A 26,567-nucleotide genomic window follows, 5' to 3' on the forward strand; every position below is an offset into this window, starting at 1 on the left:
AAATGCAGGAAAGGTTATAAAGTTGCAGAAATCCTAAGTAATTAGAAGTGTTAGACTTGGCAAAAGTGATTGAACGTTTAATGGTGTCATCTAGAGCAGTGGTTCCCAACCTTTTGACTTCTGTGGACCCCCATTTTATCAGTACTGGAGCCCGGGGACCCCCACTGAATCATTTTTGGAACCCGAGGACCCCCACTGAGTCATTTCTGATAGCTGGGACCTAACGTTATTATTTTTTTTAAGCAGTCGCGGACCCCCTGAGGAGGCTTCGCGGACCCCCAGGGGTCCCCGGCCCACAGGTTGGGAACCACTGATCTAGAGCACTGAATGTAGAGATTCCTATCAGTGGAGTGTCATCTGTTGATTCTAATGAAAGTACCGAACCAGTTTTGTCTCATCAAAGTCATCAGTAGTATGGCACTGCCAAAAAAAAAGGGATGCACTTTGCTCCTTTTTAGGGCTGGTGGAATACTATGTGTGTTTGATTTATGGTTAAGTGCAAACCTTTGAACCATTGAGAGATTTACTTAGGAAACTAGCAAAATTCAGTTGCCTATTGAGTTGGATGAAGCATTCGGTAATGTTGAAAAATTAGTAGATGAAGCTCCGGCTTTGAGTGTTCACAGGTAGTATGTGTGCAATTACTGTAGATGCCAGCCTCACAGGACGTGGGGTGGTTCTAAGTCAGTGGGTGTCTGGAAGAGAGCAGACAGTAGCATTCACTTCTAGAATGTTGAAACAGGCTCAAACATACTACTGCACTGTTGAACGTGAGGCACTTGCCTGCACGTGGGCTGTATGACAATTCAGGTCACACAAATGGGGTTCTAAATTTGAAATCATGACCCATCACAAACCCTTAGTTCATATCCTTCGGGGCAGTAGTTCCCGCAGTGCGTTTGCAAGGCTTGAGTGGTTGCTTTCAGGACTTCAAGAATATACGTTTGGTGGGAAAAACGTTTGTGCTGACTGTTTGTCAAGCATGGTTTTAGAGGATATGTCTGGGAATGATGACACTGACACCGAATGTGTGACTGTTATGGATGTGCTGATGTGTGTGCACTGAAGATAAAGAGTATTTGTGTGAATAGAAACTGGCCTAAGTTAAGAAATGTATCATTAATGGATGGCCCGAAAATAGAAATTTAGCTGGTGATTTGAAAGTTTATTTGCAAGTCTTTGATCAGCTGTCAATTTTGAATGATATATTCATGAGACAAACCTGTTTGTACCCCTAGAGGAAATAAAGAAAACTTTCCTTCTGATATCTCATCAGGGACATCTGGAAATCACCAAGCCTGTTAAATTCTTGACACAAAACGACAAATGGCCTTCTCCAGATGCTCGAGTAATTTGTTTTATTGAGAATTGTCAGGAATTCCTTCTTTCAGACAAGCACTGGAAGACCAGTGACACACTGCTGGAGCCTGTTCCCTTCCCAGAGTCACCTTGGGATAAAATTCGGTTGGATATTTCTGGTCCTCTTGAAGTTTTTCCAGGTGACGTGAGGTAGCTAATTGTACTAACTGACTATCACTCTAAGTGGATTTATTATCCTTTTGTCACTGTGCCGAGCACTGAATCCACCATAACTTTTTGGAAGAGTTTTTTTTTTCTTAGGGGGTGCACTGAAGGTGAATGTAATGGACAAAGGCACACATTTTTGTCTAGTTGGATGTGTATGTTTTTAAAAATACATGAAGCCAGACATATAAAAAAGTAGCCTTGCATTCCCCCACTTCAAATGGTCTGGTGGAGAGAGCAAACAAGTTCATGAAAGAAGGCATTCAGACAGCTTTAACTTCAGGACAGGATGTTAATTTTTTTTAAAACCAAGGCTTCATGTTACAATGTGTCACCTCATGCTAACACTGTAGCTCCATTTACATTGATCTAAAGCAGGAAGGTTCATATCAACATATGTTTAGCCTGGTTTTCACTCAAGGGTAAAGACTTTAAGAATGATTATGTCAATCTGGAGGAGCATTCTGCGGTCATGCAAAAACTAATAGAAATGAAGCATGTTTTTGACAAAGGAAAAAGTTCTACAAACCTAAAGCCTGATTTAGATTTTGGCAGAGGGGGATACTCTGTCACAAATGTGACAGATATCCAGTCCCCTGTATTACGATCTCATTATGTCCAATGCAGATCATTATATAGCAGACGGGATATCTGTCATGTTTGTGATGAAGTATTCCAACCGCCAAGATCTAAATCAAGCCCTTAGATGTTAATGATTTGGTCTTAATACGAAAATCCAAATTGGACAAGAAATAGGGGGGTTGAAGTTTTCTTTATCAAGTAAAGAAAGTGAATAAGGGTGCAGTTTTGCTTGAGAGCAAAGGTTGGTGGATTAAACGTAATTTGGTTCATGTTACTCAACAACAAGCTGAGATCATAGAGAAATATAGTAGGGAATGTAATGCGAATGGTTGTGATTGGTCCAATTGATTGCAAGGTGATAAAGTTGCTTCAAGCAATGATAGACTTTATCATACAGCTGGAGTTCCGGATAGGTCAACTTTTGTTGATGATTTAGAGTCTGGAGTGTCTGACATTTCTCATCATTGTTTTTTCAGACAGCCACGATATCAACATGGGAAAAAGCGTTCAAAAGAACTGTGTGTTAAATGTTCATTCGGAATTTGACGAGAAAAAATTGAGGGCTGTGAGTCACTTAAAGCTGCCCAGTAGGTTTGGTGACTGTTTTATATACTGATAGTGACTTATTCTTGACAAAGTATGTTCAATGTTATTTATAGGGATAAATGTAGTTTTTTTTTCTTTTTCTTTCTTTGTTTTTGATTTTGTTCGATGGAGGGAATGTGTTGTTGTATTCAGTAGGTACTGCATACTTCACTTAACTGTATTACTTACTTATTACTAATTACTTGTGTATATTTCTGTTGCTTCCATGTTCCAGAATGGAATGGTCACTGACATTTCTGTGGGTGACTGTTGAGTGATTAACTGCTGTGATCTGTGATCGGACGTTTTCTGGTGGTGGGCTGTAGCAGGATTCAGAATAAAGCTGGATAACTACCATTTTGGTGTCAAGTGGTTACTACGGGCAGGCAGATGACATGCCTACAAGTAGGGAGGGGTAAACTTCTGTTTTCTATCTGCATTATCCATATGTGAATTAATGGTTGAATCATAAAAGTGCTGAAGTTGTGAACTATCTCACAACATGAAGATCATCTGTGAGAATGCCAGCCCTTCCATCTCATCATGAATTAAGTCATAACATGGGCTGCCAGGTTATGCATGGGAAATCACCTTCATAAATGGCTACCTAGCACTCAATTTATGATTTACAGATCAACACCAAAAACTATTTGTTGAAAAGATACCATTCACATCGTCTGAAACCAACTGCTGTTGTAGCAATTTTAACTGGCTCAATTTAAAAAAAATCAGAACAGACCCATGTATTTACATACTTTTGCTTGGCTGATGGACAAGCAAAGCAGAATATCTATGAGCAATCATTTTATAAAATACTGTGATCCAGGGTGAAGTCAACCGCCTGAACACAAGATGTTTTCAGTTTTTTGTGTCAACTCACAGAAATAATTGACACAACTTTGCAAAATAATCACTGCTCTGCAGTGATTTCCAAACTGTTAGTTTTTCAGCACATAATTTCACCCCTCAGCAGTAAATCTGTAGGTATGAGGCAGGTATGGGACAGACCCATGCTTGCTAAAGCATCTATCTACAGCAAAGCCATCCAATATGACCTTACAATGGTGCTCAAACTCAGCCAAGACAATGTTTTCACAAGAAATCAATTCAAAGTGCTTAGACAATAACCAACATCATTCCAGTGACTGCGGGCTAGGGAGAACTGCTGTGTAGGGGAACGGAGTGAGATGCTGTAGAGTTAGTTGAATGGTGGCTCAGTAGGGAGTGTAGTGGGAGGGAAGGAAGGTGTCTCTAGTAATAGGTCTAAAACACACTTGAGGATAAGGACATATATGGATAGTGAAGTGCTCTAACAAGTAGCTAATGTTGTCTTCCTTTGTGGATTTTACTGTCAGTGAGTACGAGGTGAAATAATGGTCAGTGAGAGAGATTGCATTACAGAGGAAAAATGGACTGGGGTGGAAACCCACTCCTAAGGCGGGATTTCCTATGGATAAAAGTATTGCAGAAATAGTGGACAGGACTGAATGAGGATAGAAACAGGCTTTTGGGATTGGAAATTACGAGCAGTGGCACCTAGGTAGGGGTGAGTGAATAAGTACCCAACGGAGTGGGTAGAAGGCCTATTTTTCCATTGTGACCATTGCCCTTTAAGAAGCCTCCATTTTATAGTTCATCTAATATAAACTCTGCAACTATCACTAAGATTGGTGTCTCATTTTGTGAGTAAACATCGGGTGGACAGCACCTGGGTCTGAACTCTCTGAAGGAAAGATGGGCTGATCCAGGCACATAATGTAGGAGGAAGAAGAAACAAGTGGGCCCTGGGTAGGCCCATCACAATGCAAATAGTTATCAAACAAACACAGGGCATAGAACAAACTACTCATCCTTGCATGTAGAGTCCTTTGAATTACTTGGTACAACTTGCTGCAATATCTCACAATGATTTACCAGATATACCCCACTTAATCACAGTGCTCACATTGCAATGACATGTTGGCAGAACCCAAAGCAAAGTACATATCATTAATGTTGGTCTTTCGATGCACTGACCTCTGACTGACCCCTCCAGTCACACATTCAAGTTTGCCCTCAAGCCCATTTTCTGTGCCTCGAAGATGCAAAGAACTGACAACCCTCTACATCATCCCTCTTGACCCATGTCTACCCTATAGTCACAAATGTTACCCTGGCCTACAATGTATCATATTCTAAATATTTAACCTGTAGCAATCTTTTATACTGTCTGTATCTACACATTTCTCATTTCCCATGTATAATCATCATCTCTATTTGTAACCACCCAATATCTTTACATACAGCCATGTTGGAACCTACGTGATTTCAATTTAAATTGCTTTTCACTCTAGTCCATGAGAAACACAAATTGCACTGTGTGATAAAAATAAAGGCATGCCCTAGGATTCCCAGCATAAATATCAGTAGGAAACAAACAAATTGCTACATAGACCCTAAGCCTGTGAGAGTGTGCATTTCAGACACACACAGACAGAAAGGAAGAAAGAAAGAAAACAAAACAAAACAAAACAAAAAAAAGAAAAGAAAAGGAGAAAAAAGAAACAAAAGGTGTAACTGAGAAAATATCTGTCATACAGATTACTGGAAATAATTTCAACATCCCATTAGATTTACCATAGTGAAGAGTATAAAATACTGCACTTTATCCGAGGCAGATATCAACAATATACATAACACAGTACCTTGTAGGCGCTCAGTTTGTAGGTGGTGAATGTATAAGGATTTCAAGACCATCATTTCTACAATTCGCTGCTCATCTTCTAAACTGAGGGGAGTATCTTCAACAATCAAATCTTGCATGTTCTTGCAGGATTCCAGAACCTGTGGGAGGGTGTTAGTGATTCCTGCACTATTCTTGATGTGCAAGCTGAGCCTGGCTGCAGAGCAGCATATTTTACCCAAGTACTTAATGTCTTTTCTGTTGAGCCTGCTGAAGTCTTTGAGCGTCATCTGCAATTTACCAAGTGACTGGTTCCAGTCAAAAAACAACTCCACTGCTTTCTTGGGAATATACGTCTTACACACAGGTGGCTCTGTCCCTCCTACACTCATACCTTCCAGGCTATCATTTAAACAAACAGCAACATTGCCATCAAAATCCAATTTGATAAGATCAAGGGAGCTTAAACAGTTGGGTAAAAACCTGAAAAAGTCAAATAAATGGGCAGAGATGTTCTGGGTATTAATGTACAATATTTTCCCAGAAAACAATCTTTGAAATTCTCCACTTAGGTCAGACTGAGTAGTGCTTTCATAAAACAAACCAATGCCATATTCTACAAACTTGCTTGAAGACAATGGACCAAATTGGCTGCTCAGCTGGTAAACATCTGACAAATAGCGTACAACTTTTTTAGTGCACATTTTGGATGAGCCACACGTGTACAAAAGCAAATTGCTGTAAGTAGTGGTAACTTCACAAACTGATTTGATTTTGTTGAGGTAAGTCTCCCCTCTGATCATCTCAGCTTCAACGTCAGAGGTCAACAGTTGAGACAGCCTTCTACCTGCAGTGTACTCCTGAAATGATTTGTGAAAGAACCGATAAACCGGCCAAAGCCTTTGAGCGGTATACTTGTGTAAAAGGCCTGCAGCCAGCAAAACCTCTTCTTTCACTGCTGCTAAGTCTTCCTGCTCAAAATCAAACCTGTGGTTAAACACGCCATCAAGTGCCAAGTCTCCACAATGATCTATGCTCTGGTCAACAGTATTTAATGCTACATTCCTTGTTTTATATTTATTCTTTGCTACCATCAGGTCATATAGAGTGCGGAATAGAGCTGTCTGAGTGTTGAGTGGGGAAGTACTATCCCCCATCCGCAGGGCACAAGCGATAACCACAAAGAGTGGTGTCTTCATTAGATTCTTCATAAAAGGGGAGCGCTCCAACTGGGACAGCAACAATTCAGCTCCTTCTTCAACTAGGACATTCTTAATAAGAATTTTAGCACTTTCTTCCGTCAAATCTCCTGTTTCCACAATCATTGACCCAAACCTTCTAACTGCTTTAATGGTTTCAGTCCGAGTGGTTACAATAACAGTATTCTTGTACGAACAGTTATCTTTTATAAGTGCATCCAGTTCCGAACAACTTTCAGATTTAAACTCATCATATCCATCTAAAAGAAACAGCACCTTTTCTTTGAGGTCCCGCAATTCTTTCATAAAATTGATTTTGTTCCACTTGTACGATAAACCTAAAAGCTGGTCACACAGACTCTCATACAGACCAATCTTTGCACTGCTTAGAGTGATAAAGAATACCAGTTTGTATTTCTGCAGGGTTTTGCATTTTCCCCTGGCCCACAGAGTGGCTATTCTCTTCAGAAGGGTTGTCTTGCCTTTTCCTGCTTCTCCTTCTATAATGCAAGGACTTTCAATTTCCTGCAGAAAAGTGTCTAATGGCATCTGCTCCAGCCTTCGATTGTGTATATCCTTCCTCCAGAGCAATGGGTCGGTGAAAGTGTTCTCCAGATCAAAAAGGATATCAATGCCAGTATCATCTCCAAGTGGATGAAACTGGCGGAAACCAGCAGACTTGTATAAATCCTTCAAATCTTGAGTTAAATTTTCAAACTCTGCTTGTATCGGTGTTGCTAGCTGACCTACACAAAGAACAAATTTGGAAATATCATCAGGTTTTGAAAAAATACTAACTTTATAGGCATACAAGCTATCAACATTAGGCCACAGACAACACCCGTCAGGTACACCCTTACATTTAAAATAAGGGAGAAATTAACCATAGAATTACATCATAATGACAAACTCATGTATTCATAATTTAAAAATGTACTCATTATATATTTTCTTAATGGCACCTGTTACTGAGAGACACTTAGGCCCATATTTATACTTTTTTAGCGACGCATTTGGGTCATTTTTTGATGCAAAATCTGCACAAACGTACAAAATACAATTGTATTTTGTACGTTTGCACTGCTTTTGCATCAAAAAATTATGCAAATGCAGCGCTAAAAAAGTATAAATATGGGCCATAATGTCTTCCATAAGGAGATAATCACCTGTAGTGCCAAAGCGAAAATACAGATTTGGTTGCAAGGAATTTTCTACTATATTTACTATGATTAACCATGATCCGCCAGCCAAACCACAGAAATACAGTGCCAGTGAAAACTGTACTTTAAGTTATCTAGGTGAGTTTCATCTTGAGGATAGTCTGAGTATACTTACATTTCCCTTGTAGGTCCTGAAAGAGGAGCTGATCCCGTGCCTCAAGGGATCGAACAAAATGGTTGCATGATGCGAGGCCTTTTCTTAAAACCATCAGCACCAGTAGTCTTGCGCGGCCTTGGCTCACTCTATCAGCAGTAATGGTGTCAATTTCATCCAGTGATAGGACTTGATGTTGATAAAGATCATCAGTGATTTGGTTGATAATTGGTGTCCCAAGCCTTGAAATCAAATCCGGAAATGTGTCCCTTATGAAGTCCACTATGAATTTAATAAAACATTGATTACTTAGTAAGCACAGCCCTCAATGACACTAAAGATCCTCCCTCAGTAATTTTTTTATCATACTATTGCCTTCATCACAAATTGCACAGTACTGGGGCGGATGTATGCACATTTACAGTTATTGAATTGTAAATTCACATCGGTAGTGGGCAATTACAAGGTAAACGTCATGGAATGTGAAAATTCGCCTGGGACCAATTTTTCTGGCCCATAATCCCACACGTAATTGCTAATTCTGTGGAATTTAGTACATACATTTATCTCTTGTTCTAAGCAGTTGGTAAATGTTTGCAGGGACAGCTGGGTGAACTGGGCGTAAAGGAGGGGATTGGGTTAGTAGGAGTAGGACGGGGAAGGTGTTTTCTCCAAGGGGGAGGGGAGCATTGCCATACCCCCATCCACCCCAAGATCCTGTCAGAGAAAAGTGAAGCGCTGCTGCTACAGTCAAATGTGATTTTACTGTATGGAATGACCGCGTGGCAAAATCAGGTCTGGAAAATCCAGGTGTGGAAATCCAACCCACTTGTCATCGGGTGGCACAATTCCATGAGGTAATTTCACTCTGCTTTACTCTTAATGTAAGCCTATGCATGCCATGTCTCTGAATCTGTTCATCTGACTGTCTGATCCCTTTCAGAGTTTTACAGGAGACGTTAGGTCAGCCAGCAATGGGATAGTTTTTTAAGAAGGATCGGAATAGCATATGTTTAAGAATGGTTTTGCAACTGCTGCCCCAATGAAATGGAAAGCATTAGGAGGCTACGACACAAATATTGTTTAATCTACTTCAGTTTTATAAAGTGCACTTTTAGTGTCTTCCTTGGTAACAACATTTTATTCTAGCTGTTGTGAGTTTTTTAAATCACACTAGGGCCCGCCTAACAGAGAAAATGTCTATGCATAACTTGTAATGCATAACTTGTAATACCGTAAATTGCACTGTGAATCTTAAACCGGCCCTTCCTTTAGATAATTCATAGTTTGTTGGTCTGCTATTGTTCTGGTTGAGTGTGCGTTTCTGCGGCTCTAATTAGCATGCGCTCAATCATAGGTCTACCTGCTTCTTAATAATGGTGCATTCACTCTTCTGCACGTTGCCAGTGACGCTACAGTGTTCTGTCATCGTTCTATAGCGCTATGTGATTCAGAGTAAAAGGGTTTCTTTTTGTCTACAGACAACGGACAGTAGTACCACTGGAAGGCAATGTAAACCAGTCCTGTGTAAGAAATAAAAACTGGTTTCCCCAGTCAACCATGATCCTCTCTGTGGAATTCACGTGAAATAAGCCTTTGTGCCATGACTGTACAGGAGCGCCAAAAGGCATTGCTACCCAAAAATAGACTAAAAAGTAAAATCACTTTCAGAACCATACCTAGTAGAAATGAACTGTATTGTATTATATTAATAATTTATAAAGCGCACTTATACCCAAAGGTGTCAAAGCGCAAGCGGATCATACCAGATGGCCAGCGGAAACCGATGAACACAAGATTTAAGAGATATGTAGGAAAAAAAGCCATGTTTTCCACTGTTTTTTAAATACCGTAAAAGAATCAATTTCTGAAAAAGGGACGGGCAAAGTATTCCAAAGCTTGGCAGCAGACACTGAAAAGGCCCTTCCCCATCTGGCCTTGTGGAATCTCTGAACCTGCACCTGTTTACGGGAGAGAGACCTACGCAGCCTGCCCGGGGAATACAGATGGAAAAAGGAATTCAGATGGTTCGAGCTTCTTTGATGCACAGCCAGAAAGACAATGTAGACAGCCTTGAAAACAATCCTTTTCTGGACTTGAAGCCAGTGTAGTGAGCGAATACCATCCCTCACCAACATATGCCTTGGAATATTCAGAATGAGATGCACAGCTGCATTCTGAATAACCTGGAGTTTATTAACACTGGAAACACTGATATTAAGATAGAGAGAATTACAATAGCTAAGTCGTGATGTAATGAGTGCAATGGTGACTGACACTCAGGTCTGTATGGCTGACCTGAGGGCCGCACTCCTCCAGCCACCAGATGTTAGACTAGACCGATTTCTGGGCTCCGAAGACCAAAACCTCTGTTTTGTTCGCATTACGTTTAGGGGCGTTGCCTTTCTTCCATTTACTAATGGTGGATATGCAGTGACTGAATTTCTCAGTTACAGAGGCAAGATCATTAGAAGAAGACACAATGGTTTGAGTGTCATCAGCATATGACAGTACTTTAAATCCAAAGGAGTGCACCAGAGCAGCCAAGGGAGCAACATAGACATTGAAGAGGGTCGGATTCAGGGCAGAGCCCTGAGGGAATACACAGGGAAGGCTAAATGCCTCTGCCTTAAAACCTCCACAGCTAACTGTTTGCACTCTATAGGTGAAGACGCATGATAGAAGCCAGAGAGCCAACCCCTCAGCCCCAATATCCTGCAGCCATTGAAGTAGCCGAGCTGGGACAGATTGAGCATCAATAGAATAGTCGCTCTCCCCTGATCGACCTGGTGGCGGATGCTATCCCCAGGCACCGTAAGGGCCGATTCACTACCATGGCCCGACCTAAAGCTGTTTTGCGAAGGATCAAGACTATCATGAGCCTCAATACATTTGAAAAGTTCTTGGTTAATACATTTTTCAAGGATCTTGGATGGCCAAGGAAGCAAGGAGTGGGGATGAGATTTTTTAAAGTCCTCAGGGTCTGTGTTTTTTTTTTTTTAAATAATGGAATGATTGTAAAATAAGTGCAAACATATCCTGCAGTTAATCAGCAATAAATTCCGGGGCTAGATGGAATATTTTTGCAGGGCAATGATCCGAAGAGGATCCATATTTAATACTCAGCAATAGCTCTTTAGTTTGCTCCAAAAAATGGACGGGAATTCCCTAATTCGCTGATTGCCATGTAGATCTAAGCAGGCCTCTTCGGGAAGTGGCTACCATTCAGGGACAAGCCGGTTGTGGAGTAAATATCCAGAATTTTATTCCGATAGTAAAGTGCCATTCCATCGTAAAAATCTTAGGAAGGAGTAACCAGTTCCTGAGATGCTGGGGTGGACAGATAATTGACTACTTTAAAAAGTAGTTTAGAGGAATTACTTGTGGCACTAAACTTCTCAGTGAAGATGCCACCTTAGCAGATTTAATTGCAAGCTTGCATCACACAAGTAATTTAAACATTTGTGTAAATATAAATAATCATAAACATTGCTGTCATTATTTAAAGTAATGTTATTTTTCACTGAGTAACTTCTGGGTGGAAAACTGAAGACAGATAGGGTCTTTTTGGTTATGCTCTATCAACACACATAATTTTGGTTTTGTGATATAGCTTAGCACAGTTTTAGAGGAAAATTGTGAAACATGTTTTGAAATGATTTCATTGACGTTGGAAACATGTGATCCCAAACCCACCACTGCATAATCAAACAAAGAAACATGTTCTTTATCTCCGAATTATTAAATATGCCTTTAAGAAAAGGCACCTGGATTAAAGGAAAGTTGGGTCACTTCAACTTTAGAACTTGGCCAATCAAAGAAGCTAATTATCTTTGGTAAAGCTACTTCTGGTGGATTATCGATTTACCCGTAGGATCCTCACTTTTGGATTTCCACAGGCGCTGGACTAGACTTTTTTTTACCAATCACTCCAGTGCACCGCTAGGTGGTGCCATAGGATTCCACAACAACCTTACAATGCCTCCAGAAGTGACAGAACAGAGCTGTGTATGGGCATCACCTCTGCTCACTGACATTTCTTTTCAAACTCTTCCATATCATCAAACACAGGTCGACCTTGACAGATCATAAATGAGACCACTCTAGTAGCAATGCTGCGTCCCAAACAGTTATCATATCTAGTCTAGCACACAATACATACTTAGCTGGATCCTGTCCATCCTGACTTGCTTATGCAAACATGCATACGAGAGAAGCAGCTATTCTGCTGTAGTAAGTATCAATGTTCATATTTTGTCTATAATAGAGGGAAATGTGGAGGTGTTATCTAGCCAGTTCCTCATCTGAATAGGTCAGGAACTATCCTTACATTCTTCAATATATGCTCTAGGAAAGTCACACTGTATAACATATTTAGGGTGTAGATGGGGTATCTCAGTCATAGCACAAACTGATCCATATTCTGTTTTTATATATATCTCTAATTAAAGGCAATAGAAATGTTTTTGTTTTCTTTATGGCAAATGATTTATTTATTTTCAGAGCAGGTTTTCTCTCTTGTTCTTGCTCTATAGTTGTCTTAAGAGTCGTGACAATACATCAACTGGTTTAAACGTCAGATGACTTGTAAAAAATGCATTAAATTTAATTGCAGCACTTTTGAATTTGCAGTTTTTTTCTCATGTATCAGTTTTGATCGGTTTATAACTGCACCTCCAAAACACAATATAAAACATAAAAGAGATTAACAATCTTAAATATGCGTATCGTATGCGGAAAGTGGTTGGTACAACACTGTGAATTCCCAGAAATGTTTCTTATATCAACTAAGGGGAGCTTTTTGGCAATAAAGAATCCTGATCGTGTACAGACATGCTCTCATATTACTAAATAATTTTTACATTGAAATGCTTTTGTATTTTAAGCGCTGTGAAGCACCTGAAAGGCATCGCAAGTACTATGAAAACAATATGTATGTTAAATATAAATACAGAAACTTACTTGTTTAAGTTTAAGGTACAGCAGCTTCAATCGAGCAGAACAGTAAACTCTGTAAAGTAAAACATGCAGATTCGTAAAAGTACTCTTAACTATGCTTTTCATACCAATAATTTGTAATCTAAAGCAAACAGTAGGATAATTATATTTTTAATTTTTATTGGGAGCATTTATAAAGCATAGACCTAGCCTCTGAGGGTACCAGAGAAATATACATTGCAACAGGATATATGCCCCATTATGTGACAGACAAGTAGTTATATTTAAATTGATAGGCTTAAGCCAACAAAAATGTAAAATAGAGAAGAAAACACTACAAAAAACGATATTCTGGATGAAGGCTACTTATAGCTGTTAAACCATTCAGTATATGAAATCAGAATGCAAAACACGATCGGTGAAAACATTAACTATGCTCAACAGGCTGATATTCGTAGAGCCACAGGACAGTTAGTAGGGAACGTTTGTCAACGAACAATACATTGGAAAATTGTGTATTTCTCAGAAAAACAGATATGAAAGCTATTGAAAGGCAACACAATTTAATACGAACTTGTGCATGGTCATCGATTCACCAAAACGTCGGGGTTAGCAGAAGTGCCATCACACACCCTTTGATATTACTGACATCAGAAGGAGTGACATCATATGACCTTTGAACCAGAATCGTACAGGGACATGAGGTCACTTGACCTTTACCTGGATGATATAAAAATAACTGACATCCCTGAAGTTACATTACAACTGTGTCATTAATATAAATATACATCACGAATATCGTTTATGGGTACACCTATGTTAGGGTTCTACCATAATCTTTTAAAGTGGTGGGTTGTAAAACAATACTTGCCTTAAATTGTATTGAGCAAAGCGAATGAACTAGAGTTCTTCTGAATGAGTTCAGTGGTAATGGTTTCTTCTCACAAGAACATTTTGAAATAAAATAGGTCAAATACTGTATTTTAAAACAAGCTTTTCACACAAATCTGTTAAAAAGCCATGGGCTATAAAAGGGTAGTCATAAAATATATATTATATATTTCATGGTGTGCCAAGCCAGTGATACCTGCCATTCCAAAGGAGTTAAACCCTATTTTTGAAAATGTGCTAGGAGTGCTCTCATATTCTTAAAATGAACTCTGCTTTGCCAGGGCCAGCATTTAGCCATGGGGCCCCATATATTCCATGGGTGCCCCCTTATGCCAACAATTACATACAACATGCCATCCTGGAATTTTGTTATTGATGTTATCCATGCACCATGGGTGACCTTCGTGTCAGAATTTACCTCGAGTGTGATAGACAAGTTGTTTGTCATGTTTCCCTCCTCCTATATGCCAAAGCTGTCATCCTTTCTCCAATAATGACCTCAAACGTGCCAGCACCAGCATTTTGCCACGGGTCTCCAATATCAAGAATTATCTCCAGTACACCTCTGTCAGCCTTTTGCCATGGATGCCTCATATATAAGGTATTATCTAAAATTTGCGAGGGCCTTGTCCGTTAATAATTTCCTCCAGTATGCCAACACCAGTATTTTGTCAGGGCCAAAAGCAGACCCACAAGCATAACACCATATTCTCACTCATACTAATTTACATTCACTAACATACACTCCTTCTCAGTTGCTCACTCATACTCAATCATTCTCACCCCCTTACACTCATTCATTCTCACTCTCCTGAGGTCAGCCTTACACTTACTCCCACACTGTCACTCATTCTGACACTGATTTATTCACACCTACTCACTCACATTGACTTGCATTCAGACTTACTCTCACCTCATCATTCTCACTCACCATCACTCAGTCATACTCACATACTGTCATTTATTGCCACTCCTATCACTGTCGCTTTCACTCACACATACATGTTCTCTCTCTCTCACACACATCCACATAAACACTCCCTCTCTCACACACGCTCACCTGCAGTCATGCACAAAGTAATACATTTTAAAAGATTTTTTACTTACCTGATGCTCTGGTATTTATTACACTGATAGTGAATAATATACAATGTTTCACTGTTAGCATAATTAAAAATGAGTTGAAAACAATCAGGTGAAGCACCACTGTCTTTGTGGCACTGATTGTGCCACCTCTGAGGCCAGGAGTTGCAAAGGCAGTGGCAGGAGTTGCAGGAAGCAAGTCAAGGGTCGCAGCTGCAATCCCTTACGACCTCTAAATGATGTCCATGAATGTGAGACCTTGAACATGAGTCCCATTTCCATGCAACTTTCTGCACAGCCAGTGGAACCAAGTGATGCTTTTGCAACATTTTCCTACACATACTATACCGAGGAAATTAATGAGGCCATCTCAAAAAGGAAAAAGAGTGGAAAATGTCTAATATTACGGCTACTACTTGGCAGACATTTCTGAATAAATGTTATGCACAAGGAGTAATGAAGATTTCTGAGGAGAGGTAACCTTACTTTTCTGTGTCTCCTTGCAATCACTCAATCAGGGGTTGGGGCAGGCAGATACCTGAAAAGGTGAATGTACTTTTAGTAAAAGTAACATTTCAGCTGTATTTTCTACGTGTCTCCACCTTCTGGACTGACTCTGAAACCTACACATTCCACACTTGCACAGCACATCATTTGGAACAAGTCAATAGTAATCACCTACACCTGAGCACAATCACATACATCAGACAACAATAACATTCTGAAACACATTAATATAACCAATACTCAGGATCCTGCACTCTCCCTCTTGTACTCCACACAGTCTTCGAGTCAAAGTGTCTCTAAAACACTCAAACAAGATGCAGACTGACACCAAGGGGAAGAGAAACGTCTCTTAGGAGGAGACACAGCTTGAGGTCAACTTTGTAAATTACCAAAATGGGGGACTACATGGTTTGTCCCCACACAACCTCAGTGGAACAAAGAAGCAGGCCATTGGGAAGAATTTCACTGGCATGCTTAATTCATTGGGGGTGGGGGTAGGCACCTTCATAGAAATGGCAAGGTGAGTGTAAACCATAAGTTCACCAAGATACAGGTAGTAGTTCTAGCCAGAGGGTGGTTGCATGGCTGTACTTCTCCAAAGGTCTTTCTTGGACAAGCCTATTCTCAATACAATGGCCCAACTAACCATGAAGGATAAGTGCTTCAAGAAATGTCCACTCTTGCTATTAGTGTTCACAACCTGCCAAGTCTGTCTGGCACATCTAATGCTGTTACATTATGTGAAACCAAACACAAAAGTATTGCCACAATCATTCATAACTAGTATGCAGTTACCATTTCAGAACATGTGTGCTCCACCTCCTCTGATTTTGACCTTCCTCCAGTGCCATGCATCATGGCCACTCATACTGAAAGATTGAAACAGCCTTGTGTCCGTACCTGTGTACAACTAAACTGAACTACTGGTAAGGTTGTGTACAGATGCCTACATGTACATCTTAATGTTTCATGCTTACACATTACCTCTTGCAGTGTATGTATCACATATCTATGTTGTTGGAATACTCACAAGTGTAATGTGTACATTGTCCTGGGACAAAACACATCCATGTCATTCCACCACTAGTGTTACCAACCGTTACTAATGTGTGTTCCAAGAAGTCTAAAATATGTAACTTTCAACACTATCCAGCACAAAGCTACTGTACATTCCTATACAAATCTGGGGTGGATACAGACTTTGGCAAGCAGCACACCAGTTTGTGGAAGCTTTTTGCTCCGCCTCTCAGGATGGTGGACCACCTGCCATATCTAAAGATCCCCATCTGCTTGGTGATTAAAGCTTTTTCACAGGCGCCAGGGTTGCACTTTCATCACAGTTGATTGTAGAAAGAGTCACCATATTGATATAACCTGCTTAGGATACTCTTTTGCTTTTAGCTAAAGACCTCAAACCAGGACGTTGTTCTTAAAAAGCAAAATAAAAATGTCACTGATGTGCAGGGTGTTACCTCCCTGCACATTTTCCTGCCAGGGACCTGCATGCCTAGCATGGCATTCCTGGGCAGCAAAAATCAATGGCAGTAGGTTTGCCCTAAATGATTTGAGGCTACACACCAGCCCTGAGGCAGAAGGTCTGCTAACCGAATGTTTCCATTGGTGAATCCGACTGAGCCTCCACTGGTAGAACCTCACTGTTACCTCACCTCAAAAGGGATGGGAAACAGCAAGTTGGTAAGAGTAGGAGGGCTGCAAATCTAGGTCACTGCCACCACTTAACAGAACTTTAAATCACCCTCTCAAACTTACATAATCTAGTACTATCCAAATTTAAAGTCACAGACAGAAGATGTTAGGATAGTACACATGACCAACACCAAGGCTGCTCATGCCAGCATAATTGTTGTATGCCCTGACACTGTCATGTCACCAAATGTACCAATGTGATATGCCTTTAGGCAGACTAGTACATAACAAACACACATCTATTGGCACCATGTAGATACTACTCCAACATCTCCAATATATACGATGTACTGTTCAAAAGTCTCAATCTGTGTTCACATCTCCAGTCCCTCAACGTCCACTGATGACAGCACTACAGCCTACCCACAAGAGAGGGACCACTGCATGCAGGACAGCAGCCTTCTGTCTTCCAACAAGCAGGTAGGTTCCTAACCCCAAAGGCTGTACCGCACTGCCTGAACCTCAATCTGTAGATTGTAAATTGAGAATACATTGCACATGTATATCTAGCATTTATGCAGGACAAGCCTAACAACTACATCCATGTGTGAATACCCATGTGCACATTTGCTCAGTAATGTTAGATGTGAAATAATGTTTTATTTCTTCTACCTCACACACTTTTCTACTTCAGTTCTTCCATCAATTCATTTGTCCCAAACTCTGCCCACACTGAATAGGACCAGTTGACATCACAGGGTTCACCCTCACACAGAGGACCTATGGCACCAGCAAGAAAGACATGGTACTGTGTTACATCAATGTGACCACTGCTTACCTCATGAACCCTTTAATTCACACTGTAGCATTACATTGTCCCTGTCACTTTCTGGTGAGCAACACAGAAGATACTTTTATTTGTATTGCTTTGTTTACATCTCTACCCTACCACAGTTCTATGAATTGATAGGTATTTCCCTCTTATTCACAGTACCTGAAGAAGTTGAGTCAGAGGCTGTTGTTCTATCCACGAGCAGGTACCAATATGAAGTACCCTAAGAGAATCCCATACGCCTGTGTGTCCCTATCACAGATCCACACATTGCAGAAGAAGTAGAGGAGAATATTGGCTGAACGCAGGATGACACACACAACACAACCCTAGTGTCCCTCATCTGGCTATCATATAGAGTACAAGTCACCAGGTGCAAGGACTAGAACTATGGTTGCTTGTCCTGGCTATACAGTTACTCGCTACCTCAAATACACACCCTGAACTCACCATAAATTAATTCCCTGTTCTACTTTCCAAACCAGGTGCAACTCTACATCCTCTGTGGCATCACATTTACAGAAATCTCTAGGTGACAGCTGGGCCCCTGCCATCTAACATTCACCACATCACCCCTCCCTTAATGTGAGTGCCCACGTCCTAACCAAATCAAGATTCCAAGTGAGACGGCCACATATGCATGGTGGGTGGTTTGGAGATGGGCAGCTATCTGGGAGCGGAAGGTTTTCACCCACCAGGCTCCCTCCAACATGATATCAACAGCATGCAGAGATCAAATCACTGACCGGCCACCTCACTGAGGACAATGAAAGAGCACTTGTGAAATCACACCAGTGCGATGAACCACAATCAGACCTTGAAGAACCAGAAGCAGATTCTGCAGGTCTCACTGGAATTGCTCACATCCCATCTCTAAACTGTAATGGGAGAACACCAGGTGTCATAATGAGGCCCTACAGCTCATTTGGACCCTGGGGAATAGATAACAACTCTCTTCCAAAGGACATAGTAACGAACCTGGTACATCTAGTGTACTAGGGGAAACTACCTGAAGGGGTGGCAGAACCTACTTATCTACCTGCTTCCAGTGCACAGCATGATCCAGATTTCCAATCAGTACTTTGTACTTCGTAGCCAAATATACATATACAAACTTGTACACAAGGATATCAACTCCCACCACCTTCCATACATGTTAGAGTATGCTCACACCACTAGCAACACACAAAGTCCCGTCAATTCTGGTAATGTGTACAAATAAACTTCCCTTAAATCACTTCCTATAACAATAGAAAGCTTTTGTGCAAACCTTTTTGCCTCCAGTCACTTCACGTGCAGTGGTTTGGTTACATGAAACCATAGGCAGAATGAGTAGTAAGGTGCGAAAATGTATAGACATAGGTAAACAACAATGAAAATGTCTCCGTCGTACAAACATGAACAGGCAATCTCTCGCAGACAGCACACAGAGAATAGCAATACAAATTATTAGTGGGTAAAACTTACATTTATCTGAAAACTAAAAGTTGAAGGGGATGGAAGGACAACTAAACATGTACGATGGTCCGGGATCTATTAAAAAATAAGAGTTTGTATAAAAGTAAATAGTGCTTGGGTCCAGAGACGGGTCACCAATGTGGGGAGTTCCAAAAAATAGGAGCAGGGTTCCGTTCAGGTCCAGTTGCCACAGGTCAGCTGGATATTTGCAGAAAAAGTACTCTTGTAGCTGCTGAGTTCCTATTGCTTTAACAGGAGGTCAGCCTTATGACCCTTGGAGTCAACTTCTTTGTCTTGGGTACAAGAGAGAACAGGTACAGTCCTTTAGGGCTCTTCTCAGGTCTCAGACAACAGGTTCCATCCTTTTCTGATCTTCCACAGGTCCAGTAGTTTCTGAAGTGGGTGACTAGAGGTGCCACACTTAAGCATGGCATGAGCTAGTGGATGATAATGACTCCGGGGCATGTCTTAACCAATTGGGTAAACGTTCCTGGGGCCAACCTCATGCACTTTGGAAAGTCTTCGGCCACACTAAACGAGGGCTCTGAGGACTAGGGGTGTGTGTATGGGGAGTGTGCTATGGTAATCCAAGTGTCCTCCCACATCTAAAACTAAATTCCAGTTTGGTGCAGCCACTGTACCCATGTTAACAGAAGTCTGGTAGAACATAAGTAGGATTTTTTTGCAACCTGGCAGTGGATACCCAAGAATTATTTTGGCATCTTGTTTTACTTCCTTTGAGCAGCGCCTCCAGTGTTATTTATAGAAACCCAGACACAGAAGTCTGGTGGGACAAGGTAGGAAACAGTGGATATACACAAACTGCTTTGTATCCTGTTTCCCTTCCTTTTAAGTGCACCCCTGTGTTATTAAATGCAAACCTAGCAGACCTGACACACAGCATTTGACATTCAAGTAGGATTTGACACTGTAATGTCAAAAAGGATGCTTTTCTATCAGGTCCAGAGGACTCATCTCTGCCCACTCAGGTCAGCCAATTGTTTGCCCCTGAGAAGTATTTCCCAACGGGTTCACACCTGTTCAAATGCTACTTATAAGCTGACAGAAGTTGGAGAGTAAATACAAATTCAGACTCCAGGGCCTTGAAGCAGAAACAAGTACCTCTAAAAGTCAATTTTCATTAATATTTATTTTAAAAAATAGAGTTCACCATTGAAATGGATTTTAATAACTCTTAAAAATAGATTAATCATTATTCTAGCTACTCCCATTCCTGAGGTACAGTAATAGGATTTGTAATATGTACTTGGATTTTCTACATAGGACAGCTAGGCATGTCACAGGGAAAAATAGCTTCTATGTGCTAATCAGTGTAAGAACATGTTAACACTACATTTCTACATGTCCTACTTTTACATACCACACACCCTTTCTTGTGGGCTTTAAGACCTAAGTAGGGGTGACTTATTAATATTTGAAAGGAGGTTTACTTGTCAAAAGGGCTTATTTTGATAGGCTGAATTGTAGTCAGGATATATAAGTAGGCATGAGGCCCTGTTTTACACTGTAATTCTAGTGGATGGCACAATAGGTGCTGCAGTCCGATAGTGACATATAACTTACAACCCAGGGGTACACTTTTGGGCCAAATGTATTAAAGGTTTTTACCCAATCTGTGTCTATGGGAAAAAGTGTTCGTACATATGGCCCTTTGTACCATGTACTAGGGACTTATAGGTAAGTTAAGTATATCAATCAGGAGTATACTAATTTCATCATGTTGGAAGGAGTAGCACAAGCACTTTACCTCTGGTTTGCAGGGGTAAGGTACACAGCGTTCTAAAGTCAGTAAAAATATAGGGTCTCCAAAGGTGGAAAATTCAGGATGACTATTAAAAGGGGGATTTCTACACTTGCCTACACATATTTACTAGCCTTCTGCAGTGCCATGAGACAATTGGGTAAAAGAGCATTTTCACATAATGTAGCATAACATAACATGATAATGATAGATGGCCATTAAAGAAGGTGGCAATTTGTGGAGGCAGAGAAAGGCAAGTTTAAACTACCAGTAAAGTGGGCTGTTTCCTAGTGGCAGGTAGCTGAATTTGGCAGTTCTAATTGGTCTACAGAGGATCCCACAGGGTTAGGTACACTTTATCATAGCTATTGAATTTCTTCTCAGGAGAAAGGGATTGTTCAAAAAGTCCTCTTACTCCAAATACATGATAATGTCTCTGGTCTCTACTGTGACCCTTTGGATGTGGAAATAAATTGAGATGGCTTGCTCATCAATCTTGTTTCTTGGTGACTCTAATACCCACTGTCAATATACCTTTGTCATCTTCTTGGACCTCCAATTGAATAGACACAAGTATTTAGCTACCAATCAGGTCCGGCAGTGTTCTGCTACATCCTTTCACTCAGTACGCATAGCTTGGTGCAGGGTTCATGTACACGGAGTAGGCTTGCCAAGTTCTCTGGATGCGCCTGTGGAAACTGCACCACCAACGACGTCAGGGCAATACTGCATATCTCCTTCAAGGGTTTACTGATCATGAGGTTCGAGAGCAGGCACATGCCGTTTCTGGCATACACTCTTCATTGGACTCACTCATGAATGTGCTTGGGTGAACTCTTTAGGCCTGTCTGACAGGAACCCATGTGTGGACCCCCACCCACCAAACAGACTAAAACAAACAAAGGAAGAGCAGGAAGAAGTGGATGTGGGAGTTGTCCTCTGTGGGCTTTACTCATGCACTTGCAAACACCATTCTCATAGTAAAACATGTTCATTATCAGTTACTGCCAACTCCTAAAGCAGTTACTTTGTGAAGCATCTTATTCTTCTTTGTCATACGAACATCCACAAAGGGTTAGGCCAGTGATAGCTATTACCATTTGTAGGAAGTTGGCTCTGTATGCACTATTTCAAAATAAGGAATAGTATGCACAGAGTCCAAGGGTTCCCCTTAGAGGTAAGATAGTGGCAAAAAGAGATAATACTAATGCTCTATTTTGTGGTAGTGTGGTCGAGCAGTAGGTTTATCAAAGGAGTAGTGTTAAGCATTTGTTGTACATACCCACAGGCAATAAATGAGGAACACACACTCAGAGACAATTCCAGGCCAATAGGTTTTTGTATAGAAAAATATATTTTCTTAGTTTATTTTAAGAACCACAGGTTCAAATTCTACATGTAATATCTCATTTGAAAGGTATTGCAGGTAAGTACTTTAGGAACTTTGAATAATCACAATAGCACATATACTTTTTACATAAAACACAGATAGCTATTTTAAAAGTGGGCACTGCAATTTTCACAGTTCCTAGGGGAGGTAAGTTATTGTTAGTTCTTGCAGGTAAGTAAACCACCTACGGGGTTCAAATTGGGGTCCAAGGTAGCCCACCGTTGGGGGTTCAGAGCAACCCCAAAGTCACCACACCAGCAGCTCAGGGCCGGTCAGGTGCAGAGTTCAAAGTGGTGCCCAAAACACATAGGCTTCAATGGAGAAGGGGGTGCCCCGGTTCCAGTCTGACAGCAGGTAAGTACCCGCGTCTTCGGAGGGCAGACCAGGGGGGTTTTGTAGGGCACCGGGGGGGACACAAGTCCACACAGAAAGTACACCCTCAGCAGCGCGGGGGCGGCCGGGTGCAGTGTGCAAACAAGCGTCAGGTTTGTAATAGGAATCAATGGGAGACCAAGGGGTCTCTTCAGCGGTGCAGGCAGGCAAGGGGGGGCTCCTCGGGGTAGCCACCACCTGGGCAAGGGAGAGGGCCTCCTGGTGGTCACTCCTGCACGGGAGTTCCGATCCTTGAGGTCCTGGGGGCTGCGGGTGCAGGGTCTTTTCCAGGCGTCGGGATCTGGGAATCAGACAGTCGCGGTCAGGGGGAGCCTCGGGATTCCCTCTGCAGGCGTCGCTGTGGGGGCTCAGGGGGGACAACTTTGGTTACCCACAGTCTTGGAGTCGCCTGGGGGTCCTCCCTGTAGCGTTGTTTCTTCACCAGTCGAGTCGGGGTCGCCGGGTGCAGTGTTGCAAGTCTCACGCTTCTGGCGGGAATTGCAGGGGTCTTTAAAGTTGCTCCTCTGGAAACAAAGTTGCAGTCTTTGTTGAACAGGGCCGCTGTTCTCAGGAGTTTCTTGGTCCTTTTAGAGCAGGGCAGTCCTCTGAGGATTCAGAGGTCACTGGTCCTGGGGAAAGCGTCGCTGGAGCAGTTTTCTTCCGAAGGGGGGAGACAGACCGGTAGAGCTGGGGCCAAGGCAGTTGGTGTCTCCGTCTTCTCTGCAGGGTTTTTCAGCTCAGCAGTCCTCTTCTTCTTAGGTTGCAGGAATCTGAGTTCCTAGGTTCTGGGGAGCCCCTAAATACTGAATTTAGGGGTGTGTTTAGGTCTGGGAGGGCAGTAGCCAATGGCTACTGTCCTTTAGGGTGGGTACACCCTCTTTGTGCCTCCTCCCTGAGGGGAGGGGGGCACATCCCTATTCCTATTGGGGGAATCCTCCTTCTACAAGATGGAGGATTTCTCAAAGTCAGAGTCACCTCAGCTCAGGACACCTTAGGGGCTGTCCTGACTGGCCAGTGACTCCTCCTTGTTTTTCTCATTATCTCTCCTGGACTTGCCGCCAAAAGTGGGGGCTGGGTCCAGGGGGCGGGCATCTCCACTAGCTGGAGTGCCCTGGGGCATTGTAACACGAAGCTTGAGCCTTTGAAGCTCACTGCTAGGTCTTACAGTTCCTGCAGGGGGGAGGTGTGAAGCACCTCCACCCACAGCAGGCTTTGTTTCTGTCCTCAGAGAGCACAAAGGCTCTCACCACATGGGGTCAGAAACTCGTCTCTCAGCAGCAGGCTGGCAGAGACCAGTCAGTCCTGCACTGAACAATTGGGTAAAATACAGGAGGCATCTCTAAGATGCCCTCTGTGTGCATTTTTTTATAAATCCAACACTGGCATCAGTGTGGGTTTATTATTCTGAGAAGTTTGATACTAAACTTCCCAGTATTCAGTGTAGCCATTATGGAGCTGTGGAGTTCGTTTTTGACAGACTCCCAGATCATATACTCTGATGGCTACCCTGCACTTACAATGTCTAAGGTTTTGCTTAGACACTGTAGGGGCATAGTGCTCATGCACATATGCCCTCACCTGTGGTATAGTGCACCCTGCCTTAGGGCTGTAAGGTCTGCTAGAGGGGTGACTTACCCATGCCACAGGCAGTGTGAGGTTGGCATGGCACCCTGAGGGGAGTGCCATGTCGACTTAGTCATTTTCTCCCCACCAGCACACACAAGCTGGCAAGCAGTGTGTCTGTGCTGAGTGAGGGGTCCCTAGGGTGGCATAAGTCATGCTGCAGCCCTTAGAGACCTTCCCTGGCATCAGGGCCCTTGGTACCAGGGGTATCAGTTACAAGGGACTTACCTGGGTGCCAGGGTTGTGCCAATTGTGGAGACAATGGTACATTTTAGGTGAAAGAACACTGGTGCTGGGGCCTGGTTAGCAGGGTCCCAGCACACTTCTCAGTCAAGTCAGCATCAGTATCAGGCAAAAAGTGGGGGGTAACTGCAACAGGGAGCCATTTCTTTACACCATTCATCAAGATTATATTTAATTAAAAAAACAACAATAAAATACTAGTAGGGGCCCCCATTTACTGCAAGCCTTTTGAGTTAATTTAACATGGGGAGGCTAGAAAGCAATTCTCTGAGGCTCACCAAGACACCCCAAAAACCAGCTGCCCTTAATCACAGCTTGACATGAATTGATCAAGCCATTAACCCCTCTTTAGAATACATGCAGGGGTAATAAGTGAGGTTCTCCCCATTCTCAAGGCACACAAAGAGTGTACCTGAGATGTACTGGATCCGTGGTATGAGGAATCACAAGGAATTAGGGGACTCACAAACTCTGGCAAAAATTCATGGGAACATATATGGACAAACCAAACATGGTGGAGGTGGCACAGCTGCTGAGCTGGTGATGAACCATTGATCCTCAATGCAATACAAGACAGAGCTACTTGCTGGAAGTAAGTCAGACCCAAGAAACCATTAATACAAAAGGATAGGGGAAACGAGCTAGAGAAAAGGCAACTTATACAACATATCATTGAAGGGAACGTTAGAGTTTTGAACAGGAAAATACTTTCCAGATTAATAGGTTGAAATTACATTTCATTGCGAAAGAGAAAAAAGAGTACTACAAGTGTGCTCTGGAAAATTAGAAGTTTCTGCTAAGGTCAACCAAAGCATATCAGACAGTTGTGAAAACGGTTACATAATTTAACAAGTACTTTGGCCAAACTGATTTAAAATTTTAAACTTAAAAATGGAGGCGGATTGGTTCCAGTATGTGGCTGGAATCTACAAAAATTGAGCGCTCTGAATTTTAAACACCTTCCTTACCGTTAAAAAGACATACAACCATCAAAAGATAATGTCCATTCTGTTCAATCACATTACTATTCGTGCATTCACACAGACTGTCAGTGGTTCAGTCCCCGGCATTTCTACCATTCACACCGTCATTTCAGTGACTCTATTTCCTCTCACTTGCAGAGTCCCTAAGCCTAGCTGAGAGGTACATAAGGAAACTCAACCCCAAGCTTTCCAGTCACTGCTGTAAATAAGCCTGCACCCTAAATCCTTCTTTAACATAATTACAAAAAGAGAGGTAGTTCACTCAATCACCAAAATCAGGGGAGCTATCCTCATCCAATGCAAGGCAAGATGTATTTTTCCAAACACTACAGGCAAGATGAAAAGGTAATCTGCAATTGGTATAGTGCTAACGGATGAGAAAGAGGAAAAGCCAATGTGTCAGTGACCAAGCAACTTTCTACAGTGCCACTGTTTTCTTTAAACACTTTAAGCCCTTAATAAAACATGGAAGCCTGCAATTCCTCTATAAAAGCCAGTTATCTCATTTCCTTGTTACAGGCGATCTATGATGTATCTAGCTGACTGTAATATAAAGCTGATCTAGCTGCCCAATAACTCATTGGAGAGCAATAAATCAACCACAAGGGAAGATGCCCTCCATAGCACAGGACTCTGCTCACATTCTCAAAAAGTCCAAAATGTCCAAACCCTCATCCCCAAGGGAGTTCCTTAGAAAGGTGATCTAAAGCTAATTAGAACATTGGAATGTTGGTAGCTCCATTGAAAACAATGGAGTGCTGCGGGCTTTTACTGGCCGGTTAAAGCCCGCAGCGCCAACATTCCAATGTTTGCTTTGTTCACAGCAACAGCTGTGAACAAAGCCTCACGGAGCCTGAGGGGATTTTAATCCCCTCGTGCTCCGTGAACATTTTTTTTTTTAATAGAACATTCTGCCCTGAGTGGCAGAATGTTCTAATAGCCTTAGAACCCGCCGTAGCGGGCTCTACCGGC

General features: G+C 41.9%; 1 protein-coding gene across 3 annotated transcripts in view; it reads right to left on the reverse strand.

Moving 5' to 3' along the window:
• Positions 1-26,567, reverse strand: part of NLRC4 (NLR family CARD domain containing 4) — a 214,486-nt gene that overhangs the window by 150,893 nt on the left and 37,026 nt on the right. For all 3 annotated transcript variants that reach the window (XM_069234479.1, XM_069234481.1, XM_069234480.1), the window contains 3 exons: positions 12,829-12,877; positions 7,888-8,148; positions 5,376-7,298 (listed from right to left, as the gene is read on the reverse strand). In XM_069234479.1, the coding sequence (XP_069090580.1) occupies positions 5,376-7,298; positions 7,888-8,148; position 12,829 (2,185 nt within the window). In that variant the 5' untranslated portion in view covers positions 12,830-12,877. The remainder of the gene's footprint in view (positions 1-5,375; positions 7,299-7,887; positions 8,149-12,828; positions 12,878-26,567) is intronic.

This window comes from Pleurodeles waltl, chromosome 5 (genome assembly GCF_031143425.1).
Source record: "Pleurodeles waltl isolate 20211129_DDA chromosome 5, aPleWal1.hap1.20221129, whole genome shotgun sequence".
NCBI classification, from domain to species: Eukaryota; Metazoa; Chordata; class Amphibia; order Caudata; family Salamandridae; genus Pleurodeles; species Pleurodeles waltl.